The 12,772-nt window shown below is 39.7% G+C and overlaps 1 protein-coding gene across 2 annotated transcripts in view; it reads right to left on the minus strand.

Moving 5' to 3' along the window:
- Positions 1-503: 503 nt before the first annotated feature.
- The window catches only part of ARHGEF12 (Rho guanine nucleotide exchange factor 12), a 140,152-nt gene continuing 127,883 nt past the window's right edge, over positions 504-12,772 (minus strand). For both annotated transcript variants that reach the window (XM_061203321.1, XM_061203319.1), the window contains 11 exons: positions 10,779-10,856; positions 9,556-9,631; positions 8,860-9,027; positions 7,914-8,001; positions 7,344-7,430; positions 7,125-7,204; positions 6,595-6,828; positions 3,972-4,442; positions 2,769-3,085; positions 1,580-1,649; positions 504-1,011 (listed from right to left, as the gene is read on the minus strand). In XM_061203321.1, coding sequence (XP_061059304.1) covers positions 1,001-1,011; positions 1,580-1,649; positions 2,769-3,085; positions 3,972-4,442; positions 6,595-6,828; positions 7,125-7,204; positions 7,344-7,430; positions 7,914-8,001; positions 8,860-9,027; positions 9,556-9,631; positions 10,779-10,856 — 1,680 coding nt within the window. In that variant the 3' untranslated portion in view covers positions 504-1,000. The remainder of the gene's footprint in view (positions 1,012-1,579; positions 1,650-2,768; positions 3,086-3,971; positions 4,443-6,594; positions 6,829-7,124; positions 7,205-7,343; positions 7,431-7,913; positions 8,002-8,859; positions 9,028-9,555; positions 9,632-10,778; positions 10,857-12,772) is intronic.

Raw genomic sequence — 12,772 nt, forward strand, 5'->3', positions numbered from 1 at the left:
CCCCACCCCTGCCGCCACCTGAAGCATCGCCGTTTGCTTGTTTTTACTTCCTGCTCAGTCTGCAGGGATAATTTTACACAAGTGCCAAAGTCTAATGTATAATTATAAAAATGAAACAATACCGAGAATAACAAACTTATAGTCAAGAAAATAAAATTTGCTTTCCTCTCCCTCCCAAATCCCAACCCTCAACAGAAAAGGAGACAATAGAAGAAAATACACCCATTTTCAAGTGCCTGCTCTTTAGTACATTGAGGATTCCTGTTCATTGGGAGTGGATCCCAGCTACAGAGAAGAGGTGCTCGCCTCGGGTGGGAGGAAGCCCTGCCTGGGAGCACGGAGCTCGAGTCCTCTGCGCTTAGGAGTCCCAGCAGACTACGCTTTTGAGGTGACCCTCAGGCAAGCAGCCTACTGGGCAGCAGAGGGCGTGCGATACAGTTTGGTGGAGGCCACATGCTCCTCCCTCCCCTGCTTACCCCCCCCTCCTCGTCACCTCTCTACCCCACCTCCTAACACCCCACCCTGAACTCTTTGCTTCGGGAGCCATCGATGCTTGGGTGTACTAAATACAAAGGGCTAAAACTCTCACTACTCAATTAAAACAAAACATGGCAAAATAAAAATTAAAATGTGCTTTCAAATACGGAATGAAGTCAAATAAATACATCTGATTTTCTCTTTTTCTTAAGTCTAAGTAAAATTTCATATTCTACACCCAAAGCTCTATACATTTGGTTTTTGTTCTGAATCAAAATGAATTTCCGATAGTGAGGAGAGCAGAGTGAGAGAACGGATGTCCCCTCACTGACAGACTAGTGCAGCTGCCAGGCTGGGAAGAACCAGTCCCGCTCTGGGCCCCTGGGGCGTGGCTACCCCAGGGTGTTCGCAGGCAGATCCTCTGTCACACACTCTCTCTGTGTCCACACTGGAGCCAGGACGTGGTGATACAAGGCCGATGCTCAAATCCAACCACCTGCAGTCACCTCCAGGACACGCGGCTCTAACTTTTATCTGGGAAGAACGAGGAGATGTGGAGATCAGATTAGGAAGAAAGAACGAAGTAAAATGAACACTTAGAGAATATATCTGAAGTCCGTGGACCCTGTTAACATCTTTGTTTCTGGATCAGAATAGCCTCATCCAAAAGCATGAAAGCAAATGAGTACAAATTGCTGCACTGAACACAAATCCATCTGTAGTCACAGGGGGACACTGCTTTCGCCGTCAGGGGAGACACAAAAGCACAGCAAGACCTGAGGAGGACCTGCCTCCACCACTAGGGAGCCTCAGTTTCCTGGGCCCACCACAGCTCTGCCTTCTGCCTTTGCAAAGGTGAAGAAAGACAGAAGGCGGGTGGCGTGGGGACTGACAACTGCAGTTTCTCTTAGAAAACAAGAGCTGAGTCAGCAGACAGCGGCCTCTGCTTGATATATGATGTTTGGAAACAAGCAGTTTTTCTAAGAGAGAGAAGAAATGGAATCTCAGAAGGTCTCCACTTTAAAGAATAATAAATCATTTCATTCAATGCACTGTTCAGGCAGGATGATTCTTGAGTCTGAAATCCACAGTTTTCACATACCTGAGTGCTTGTCTGTGAGGGCTGATCCAGCCAGCCTTTGGCAAAGAATGGTGTAACTTTCCTCCACCTTCTGTAAAATAAAACCCATAGGTTTTTCATTTGAACATCATGAAAAATTTATTTTGAAAACAGGAAAGAAGGCTTTTTATATTATAGGGACATGCTTCCAAATTTCAACATTAACATCATTAAAAATTTTGTTAGTAGGCGAAAAAAGTAAATTTCATTCCTTTTACCTGTTTCTCTCTTGAGTGAATAACTTAAAATGTTCCCATATAGAAGAAAGTAGAGGAGAGGGCAACCGATAGAGGTGATTATCCCACTGCCCCCCCTCCCCACCCGGAGTCACCCTGAAAATGGTCCCACATGCGGCATGAACTAAATTAGAACCAACGTGCCCTCAGTGGCCTTTTAGAATCTTATCAGCCACAGGATGACCCTACATATAATCATATGAAGAAGGGAAAACCTACCACATGAAGTTAAAAGAAAAACTAAGGGAGACCAGTCTTCAGCTAAGAGGCTAAGGACACTTTAAACTCTGTCCCTGAAACCTCTACTAAATGATGTCATGACAAACATTTGGGCTCCAGCAGCTGTGCCTACTGATGGCAAACTTATAAAGTCCTGTTGTCAGAAATGACCACACAGGTCAGTTTTGCAATGGTGGCTTATGCAGTGACATCTTCAATTACCAATTTACAAAACTCCCACTCACAGGCAGACCTTTAAATTATAGGAGCCACTAGAGACAATTTCTATCTGTCACAGCACCTGGGAAACTACCAACATCACCTAACAATTCACAGATAATTAATGGGTTATGGCAAGTTAAAGCATTTCCCAGCCTAGATTCCTAACTACACAGACCCCACCTATCTCAGCTTACTGCCCACATCTTCTCATGGAGGCCAGCCAATCATCCCAAATATATTTAGGTTCTTAAACTTAGAAGCCCATACAAACACACAGTTTACAGAGCTACAATTTCTTCTGTTCTTGTGATCAGATAAAAAATGCTGATCTCAGTTTTTCATCCAGGTCTACTCACAGACAATCATCAAAGAAAACATACAAATCTAGACCCTGAGCAAGGTTACTGACAATAGCATGTTAATCATTCTACACTTCCTCTCTGTTAAATGTGTTTTTTATATCCGAGTCCTAAGGATGTTGAAGTCTGAGGTACCTTTAAGTGTTCAAGGTCAGCCTCTATCTTACGAATGTACTCCATGATCTGGCTTTGTGAATCTGCACAAGAGGAGGGACTCCGGAGCTCAAAACAGGAATCCTCCATAGCTCCCCAGCGCTGCTGGACCAGGAATTCTGGGGTGAAAGGTGAAACTGCCCCATCAGAATGAGCGTTCTGGGGAGAACGCTGCTGCCGGCGGGTGGAGTCCATAGAGGGGACGCCTGTCGTGGGCGGCGGGGGAAGCGAGGAAGCCACCTCCTCATCCGTGGAGCTCTCCTGCACTGCTTCACAGCCATCAAGGATCAGATAGGTTCCTATCGATAGAGACAGAACGGTCTGATGAGATTAGTGCTGCCATCATCACATCAGAAAACAGACGTGGGGTGATTTGCTGACAACTTTAAAAGCTACTAAAGAAGGGGAAAGGCCATTAATTCCCAAATTCCCAGGTTAAGTTTTAAGTACCTCAGAATTTTCTTACGTCAGGTTAAAGGTAAACTTAGCAAACTTTCCTGGTAATTTCTGAATAACTTCATATTCGTTAGCATTTTAGAAGTGAAAAGCTGAAAACTACCGAGTCCCTACAGGATCTTGCCACCACCCTCCCTGCTAAACACCTGCCTTGCTTCATCTCCCACCATTGTCTCCCTCACCCTGCACTCTTTAACCACAGAACGCCTGCTCTTGCCTCACAGCCCGTGCGCTATTCTTCTCTGCTGGAACACTCTACCTCCAGGTACCCACATGGCTTCTTCCTTCACTTCCCTTGGGTCTCTGCTCAAATGCTACCTCCTGAGAGGCCTTCTTCCCTGATCACCTGGTCTGCCCCCATTACCCTCTGCCCCTCAGTCTGACTTATTTTTCCTCCTAATTCTTACTATCTGACATCTATTTATTTGTTAACTCATGTACAGTTAGTTACTCTTTCCCCAAGTAGTGCTTAAGCATCATGACAATGGTGGATTTTTCCGTGTTTTATTCCATGCTATATCTCCCAGCACCTAGGATAGGGTGTGGCATAGAGTAGATTCAGTATTTATTCATTGCATGAAAGAACAGATACTGCACACACACACACACACACACACACACACACACACACACACGAGAGAATGCTTGGATACCCGAGCGACATCCATTTCAGCACATAGAACAAATAACAATGATTGAAATCAAAGTTTAAATGTGAAAAGAACTTGCCTGAGATGCGCAAATTAACATCCTTCTCTTCCTTTTTAACTGCTCCATCACCTTCTGATGGATTATCATCACTATGTGCTTCACGGGCATCAAAAAAGTGCTCTCCACTCTCATCAAGACCCCCTTCTGGCTCTGCGGGAGGCATCTCTGGGGTCAGAATCATGCGGTCCATTACTAAAATGCTACTTGCCTGGCTATCTTGGAATGCCAGTACCACTGAGTCCCGTGCAGCAGAAGGTTCAGTTGAAGTCCGTGCACCGTAACGAGCTGCAGTGTCACCAGCGCCAGTTCTCAAGGGCATCTGTCCTTCACAAGGACGACAGGCCATAATATTTTCAGGGTTCTGGGTTCCACTGTCGGCCTGCACCCCCAGAGAGGCTGTCCTGCATCTTGGGAAATGTGGCCAGTCTTCCTGAGTGCTCTTCTCAGTCAAACCCAGCTGTTGTACCAGCAACTGCTTCAACAAACCCACTGAAAGATTTAGGAAGGGGGGAAAAACACACGCATTCACAACTATAACCTCACACTGACAGAATTAAATTAGAGGAATTATCAATTCTCTCTTAAAGTAAGTACCTTTTTAGTAACATACAGGCAAAAATACTAATTTCATACAGTCATTTTTTTGTTTTGAGAAATGAAATAAAACACCATCTAGAGAAAATTTAACATTAAACTTGACGTCAAAAAAATTTAAGAATTCTCAGTGGGGGATTCTCCTATTATTCTCCTCTATGCCTACCTCCACATTTTCTACCATACAACTGGAATAATACCCCAAAGGTACTTCTTAAAAGGATGTGGAAAAGCCGTGTTCATCTAGACAAAAGAACCTGAAAGTTCTGCTTTTTCCAGAAGCAGACACTATCTACATAGGCATTATTTTTTTCTAACTTTATTAGACACAGAGAACACTTATTTTATCTATAATAACCCAAAGAATCTCCTTAAATGGTGAAGAAGAAAATAAAACTGCCCTGTAAATTTAATTCCAATGTTTGGTAGCATGCATAATTTCAAAGGATAAGGAAATATTTATTAGTTTTTAAAAATGACCTCACTAGTACCACAGCTTCCTTTGGTTGTTGAATATAGAACGGATTTAATTTTAAATGGGCAAGTGCATGCTGTGAGGTCACTCACACAATGAGAGGGTCACTGGGACAATGTTAGTGGAACCATCAGAAATCATTACCACTGTTAACTCTATGAGTCTAGAACAAATTAGGGTTTAAAGAACTTGACCAATTCCGTACTTCCAACTCGGCCTTAATTTCTATCTTCTGTCTCTTTAAATAAAGTTTCCACATAGGTTTGGGTCTTTGACCCTCCTTCTTTTTGCCTGCAGTCACTTCCTGAGAGATGCTATGAATACTTATGGCTTTGACACTCAGATCCATCTCTCTCCCTGACCTCCTCCAAAGTTCCAGTCTTAAAACTCTCAACTTCTGCTCATCCTTCCTCTTAAATGGCTTGCCATTCATTACCATAATCTCAACATGTTTTAAAATTAAGCCCATAATCTATGGCAAAGAAAAGAAGGAAAAAAGAAAGTGTAGCAGTGGTGGTCTTTTCTAATTTTTATTTCTGACAAAAATACTGAAATTATCTCTAAATAGTCCCTTACCTTTGCCCTCGCAGCCAAAGAAGTCAATTGTTTTAAGTATTTGTTGGTTTCTCACTTTATTTTTATTCTTCTAACACCATTCTAGCCCAAACCCTTTTAGCCTCAAGCCCAGACCACTCCACTCCAACTCTATTTCCATTCAAACCCTTTCGCAGCTCTCAGCCGGAGTAATCTTTTTCCATTAGTCATACACCCTAGCTTAGCAACTTCAAATGGTCCTTTCTCTGCAGCTAAAGTAATCATTCTCAGCCTTTTTCCCACCTCCAATACACCTGAGACGTGTGATCCACTCCCATTTGTAACAGTGGTTCTCAACCAGGCTGGAGAGGGAGTGGGTGGCTGACCAAGTGGCAAGGACCACCCACTCGTGTGTGTGTGTGTGTGTGTGTGTGTGTGTGTGTGAGAGAGAAGGATGGGTCGTGGTGAAGAATACTACAATCTCCACAAGAAAACAGAAGAAGATCTGTAGCCTGAATAAGTCCTCAAAACCCTGCGGCCTGCCACGCTTCAAGTCCGGAGGACTCAACCTGCTCTTCAAGGTCCACAGCAGCTGGGCTCAACAACGCGTCCTCCACCTTTCTAACCTTGACCCCCAGGCCTCCTTTAGCTTGTGTGGTCTGCCCCAGGCCAGCTGCTCTACCCACTGCTCTCTGAACACCCTCAAGAGTTTTTGCCTCTGTGTTTTGGTCCTATTTGGTCCTACCATTTTTCTTGTCTGACTGACTTCTATATGTTCTGCTAAATACCTATCTGAATCTTACCCATTCTTCAAGGCAATAATCACATCTCTCTTGTTTTCTAATGCCTCCCTTCTCTGGTCACGCCAACCAGATCAATTTTGACATACCTATTTTGTTTTTTTACTTAAGAAGGTGAGGGCAAGTTTTCTCTCATCTTCCCAACTAGATTGTAAAATTCTTGAAGGGAAAATTCATGGCACATTATAAAACTCTGGTGCTTAATAAGTCTCTGTATTAACTTACGAATAAAACTTACAATTCCTTAGTGCATCCAATGCCCACCGTTCTTCTGAGACAGGCAAGTGTGGATCTGGGATTGTGATTTGATAATTGACTCCAACTTCCTTTACAGTTCCATCTGCATGCTGCTCCTTTGCAAACTGTCTCTCAGCCACAAAGAGATCATCCACCTCCGATTTCCCAGAGGTATCCAGTGAATGAGATTGAGGTTTTGACGACATCAAAGGAGACTCTAATCCCAAATCTCTGTCTGTTTAATGGAACAGAAAAAGTGGAACGTATCTTAACAAAACTTTTCACGTGAAGCATTCAGGAAATATTTGGAAAAAAATAACCGCGTGAGCTACAGAGATTGTCCGCTAAGTAAAATACATGGCACTTAGTGCAGTGTGATAATGGTACACAGAAAGGCGCACGAGCAAAGTTTGTTAAAGTGAATAGCTGATGCCAGATCCTGCATAAACCAAAAGAGTTAACGTTTCTTCACATTTTATTGGGTAATATGTAGACTCCATTCTTCCAGGTTAACTTAACAGATCAGTTTACCTGGACTCTGCAGACCAGTGACTGAAATGCCATGATGTTCCACTTTTAATTTTGGAGGTTCTTCTTCATCATTGTCTCCTCTATGGAAGGGAAAAAAAAAAATCTTTCAGCTTCATCAGGTGCCTAAACATCAGTGCAACAAAATGTTAAGAATTATCCATTCTTTTCTCTGACCAAAACCACAAAGTCGTTCCTACTCGGAAGCAAAGGCACACTCACTCGCAAGGTGGTGACTGTGGCAGTGGAATTGGCTTTGTGGACTGCTCCTTCACTGATGCAGCCATCCGACAGATGAGGTCCTGCCAGCTGCAGGAAGTTTGAAAAGAATACAAAACACAGGAGGGAAAGGAAAAAGAAACACACTTTAAATACACCCAGAAAGCAAAAATAAAAACTAACAAGCCATACCAGAAACCAAACCAAACCAACAGTCAAAAAACACTATTTCTGCCAGAGAATATCTTTATTTTGGTGACATACTATTAAGTAGAGATTATAAAACCTAACAACATTATGGATACACTACCCATGAAAAAAACTTCACTTGACGCTTCTGAGAATTTTTTCTTTAGAAAAGATACTTTCAATAGAATAGAACCAAAATAAGAGACATCCATCTAAAAAGGAAGAAATTCTTAGAAGAACACCTCTCAAAGAATATAGAGGAAGTACTTGTTTCCACATAGTTTTTGGTTTTCAAAGTCCTTTTACAAAAGCAGTTAAATTGTGGAATATTATATTCAGGATAATAAAACATATTAGAGCAAGGTAGCTATATCCAGTACATACACAGTCTTTTCAGAAACTGTCTGTGCCACCAGTTCATAAATTTGGGCTCCATTGTCAGACATGGAGATGACGAATAAAGCTTTGTTATCTGGGAAAACAAGACAAAAATTACTCTAACAATATGACCCACAGAGGCTGGGAAAGATGTTTCTAGGGTCCTGGTATTATTCTGCATCTTAATCTAGGTAAAGGTTACACCTGATCACTTTGTAAACACACATTCACTTTGTAAAACTCATCAAACTATAACTTAAAATTTGTGCAAATTATTGTATGTTATACTATATATAATATACTTTAATAAAACAAAGATTATAAAAGCTAGCACTAATTCCACAGTAATTTATTAAAAACAAGAAAGTGTCAATGTATCTAAATTACTGAACTATAAACACTATTGCTCTTTTTGCATTTATTCTGAATTGCCCTTTTGCTAAATGGTTAGTCAGTAACATTCAGTGGCTGTTGGAGAAAAGAGGTCATAAATTTATCTCACCACTATGGAACTAACAAGTTTTAAAAGAGATCTCATTATTAGTACAGTTAATATGTAACTTCCTAACTGAAACTGATTTTTTAAAAACCTAAACCACACCTATTTCTTCAGTTTTTGCCTTTTCCCCACCATATCAAAAAATGAAAGCCTTTTCAATGGTATTACCTCCAATTCATTGTCTTCACTAGTGTCATCAATGATTTGAACATGACGTAAAGATAAAAGTAATATGCAGAAAATTTTCAAATGCAGAAAATTATTCAGAGACTCTAAGCATCCTGAATAATTTTGGGGTATTCACGTTCTAAGCAGTAAATAAATTTCATTTAATCTGTATAAGAATATAAAAGGAACAAAACTACGCCAGTTGTGCTACTTCAACGACACTGAGTATCTTATGAAACGTTACGATGAACCTGGAGGTTAGCGTCATTCAGCGGACATACTCGCCTGTTGCCACTTGTCGAACCAACACTGTATTCAACTTGATGACAGGGCTAAATGTGTGTTTGCTATCACCTGTAGATGCCAGAATCTTACTATGACACCTTAACACCAGTCTATCGTCCTGCTTTTGTAACAATACAAGAATATCTTCCAGCAGCAAAGTGTATAGATCTAGAAATAAAAATGTAGGAGAGGTGATTAGTACAGAAATTGAGATGTGTTTTATAAACTTTATAACAATTTGACATCAAAAACTGATGTCTGTTAAATCTAGTAAATTTTAAAAATGTACTTGCTATTGTATTTTTTTATTTCATTTTTTAATAATTCATTTTTAATGTATTACACCAAAGTGTCAGTTTGTGACTGACAAGAGATAAAAAACACTGGTTCTTCACCACAGATAGTTTGAGATACAGTGGTTTAGAGGAAGCTGAGACCCATTAGAATACAAGGATAGAGACAGGACTGAATCATGACAAAATCTTCTGCTTCATCCCTAAATGAGTATTTAACATGCTTCACATATAACAAAATAACATAAGCAGATCTTCTGTAAATGAGTAATAACACAAAGTACCATTGCTAACTGCTGTCACTGAAAAATGTGAACGGCTATCTCTTCTCTTTGGCATAAGGAAAACTTCCTATTCTTTTCCTTTCTCCACTCTCCCCCAAACCAACAGAAAGTACACCTACCAATAGTTTTATCTCTATTCACCTTCCAAACCAATGGCCCTTCATGAATCATCTTCCTTTTTGTTAAATCCAAATTCTGCCAAAATAAAGAGAATTACACACAAATTATTTCCAAGCACTTAGTGAGATGATATTCCATTTAGTCTCCTTTCCAGAAATTCTTACTATAAAAGATACCATTTACATTCACTATTATTGATATCTGTCAACTACTGAAAATGGAATAAAACTCAGGTTAAAGTAAGCTGCATAACATTTTCTAGAAAGGAAAAAGCATCTTGTAGAAAAACATTCAGGAGTACTGTCTTCCATATTTCACTCTAAACAGATGGTAATAGCTAATGAAAATGAAGCTGCAAATATTCAGCCACTAGATTCTCAACCCCTTCCTTATTTTTTCTATGAATAACTAACTAGATGAGGATGATGTATAGCTTATCTATAAGAAGCCTCTGATCTAGGCTCTCATCCTAAAAAAAGTTCTAAGGAATAGCATTTCACAGAAGTCCAGGTAGTACTGAGGCTTGCTCTAAATATTAATAACTTAATAAGAGAATCATCTTTTAGCATAAGTAGCTCTAGAAAAATCTCATTCTCTGGAAGTTAAGGGGCTCAGCATATTAGCATGCTTTTTTTTTTTTTTTTTTTAGCATGCTTTTTGATAAGCTCTTAAAATAAGTAAATAAAAGTCTATTTTAACAGCCACCAAATAAATCTGCCAGAACAAACAGTGAAACAGTACAAGAAAGACTTAAAAACCTAAGTTACTCAACACAAAAGCTCCATGTACTAGAAGGGGCAATTAATAAATATTTTACTATCATTCCTGTAATGGTTTCAACTTTTATGCTTTTGAAGAGCTTCATAGAAAAATAATTATCTTCCTTTACTCAAAAATCTGGAAAGTTCCCACAGTAAACAGCCTTACTCTTATTCAAACTACAGAACACAATAAAATTAATTTTAATAATAAGTAATGTTCCTTAGTCTCCTACAAATCCTTGTCACAAAAAGTTAGTTTCACATAAAATATTCCCCTACTGAAAGACTAAAGCAATCCTCACACAGACCAAGACATTTAAAAGGAAGAATAGAACCATAAATACAGACAATCTATGATGCAAGAACTCCTTCAGGTGATGTATGTTCCCACTGAGATGTTAATTACCTGCCAAGTCTTTAGCAAATTTTATTTTTTAAATTATGATTAGACCATCCCTTACCCTGAGCTCTTCAACATTTGGGTACTCTGACAACTTCAGATTGGAGGTATCAAGGCGACGCTGATAATCTTCTAAGCGCTGAAAATGAGACAGGACACAGCTAAGGTTACTGCTTTGGGTATCAATGACCTCCCTGTTCCTAAATCAAATGGACACTGTACCTGCATTCTGCCGAACTCTCTGCAACATCAGACACAACCAACTCACTCTTCCTTAAAACACTCCCTTCTTTTGGCTTTGGTGATATTACCCTCTCTTAACTTTCCTCCTACCTCGTTAGCTGTTCTTTTCCAATCTTCTTTTCAAACTCTCTGGCTGCTAACTAGCATATATTTACTTTCTAAATATGTAAATAATGTACATGGTACAAAATTCAGAAGGTAATATAAGGCACACAATATAAACAGTTAAGTCTCCCTCTAACCCTGTCCTCTTGCCTTCCCAGACCCAATTTTCCCTAAAGAAGAAATCTCTAACACCCATTTCTTGGGTAGCCTATGAGAAAAACCCTAAGAAAAAAGAATACATATGGATGTAAGCACGCTGCGTGTAGATATAGCTTTTTAAAAAGAAATATATGGTAACATAATACATTCATATGTGTATTACTCATTCAAAAGGTAATGCAATATATTCACATACACATTTCTCTCTCTCTCTCCGTGTGTGTGTGTGTGTGTGTGTCTGTGTGTATCAGTCATCAATACATCTTGGAGACTGTTCCACATTAGCACATAGAGAGAGAGTAGTCTATTTTTCCAGTGGCTGCATGGTATTCAACTCTGTGAATGAACTATAGTTTGTTTAACTACACCTTACTGATGGACATGTATATTAGAATAAATTTCTAGAGAAACAACTGTTAGACTAAAGGGTACATTTTTCCCCAAGATTATACAAATTTCCAAATATATAGAAAAGTCTGAATGTGTATAGTAAACACCCATATATCCACCATCTACATTCCACAACTAACATTTGCTATATTTGTTTTATCATATACCCATCCATCTATTCATCCCTCTATCTATCCATCAATCCATCTTGTATTTTGGATGTGTCTCAAAATAAGTTACAGATATAACACACTTTATCTCTAAACATTTTAGCATGCATATCATTAACAAGAGTTCAATATTTATTGACAGTTCTTTTCTTAAATTAAAATTTACATACAGTGAAATGTACACATTTTAAGTATACCTTTCCACCAGTTTTTACCAATGCATATGCCTATGTAATCAAGCTCCTATCAAGATATGAAATATGACCATCGATCACCTCAGAAGGCTCCCTCATACTTCTTCCTAGCTAACCTCTGTCCCCAGATCCCCAGTGACAACCACTTTTCTGATTTTTTCTACCATAAATTAGTTTAGCCTTAGAAATTCACATAAATAGAATTACATATATGTACTCTTTGGTGTCTGGTTTCTTTCACTCAGTATAATGTTTGTGAGAGTCATCCATTACTGCTAGTATTACTTTAGTTTATGACTATATTTACATTTGGTTTATGCTATAAACATTCCTGTACAAGTCTATGGGCACGTATCTTCATTTCTCTTAGGTAAATCACCAGAAAGAGAATTGCTGGATCAAAGAATGGACGTGTGAATACGTACATTTTTTTTTTTTAAATAAATTTATTTATTTATTTATTTTTGGCTGTGTTGGGTCTTCGTTTCTGTGCGAGGGCTTTCTCTAGCTGCGGTGAGCGGGGGCCACTCTTCACCGCGGTGCATGGGTCTCTCACTATTGCGGCCTCTCTTTTTGCGGAGCACAGGCTCCAGACGCGCAGGCTCAGTAGTTGTGGCTCACGGGCCCAGTTGCTCCGCGGCATGTGGGATCTTCCCAGACCAGGGCTCGAACCCGTGTCCCCTGCATTGGCAGGCAGATTCTCAACGACTGCACCACCAGGGAAGCCCCGTACATTTTTAATTTAAGTATAAATTGCCAAATTGTCCTCTGGGGTTTTTATCATTTTACACTCC

The sequence above is a fragment of the Eubalaena glacialis genome, chromosome 10 (assembly GCF_028564815.1).
Source record: "Eubalaena glacialis isolate mEubGla1 chromosome 10, mEubGla1.1.hap2.+ XY, whole genome shotgun sequence".
NCBI classification, from domain to species: Eukaryota; Metazoa; Chordata; class Mammalia; order Artiodactyla; family Balaenidae; genus Eubalaena; species Eubalaena glacialis.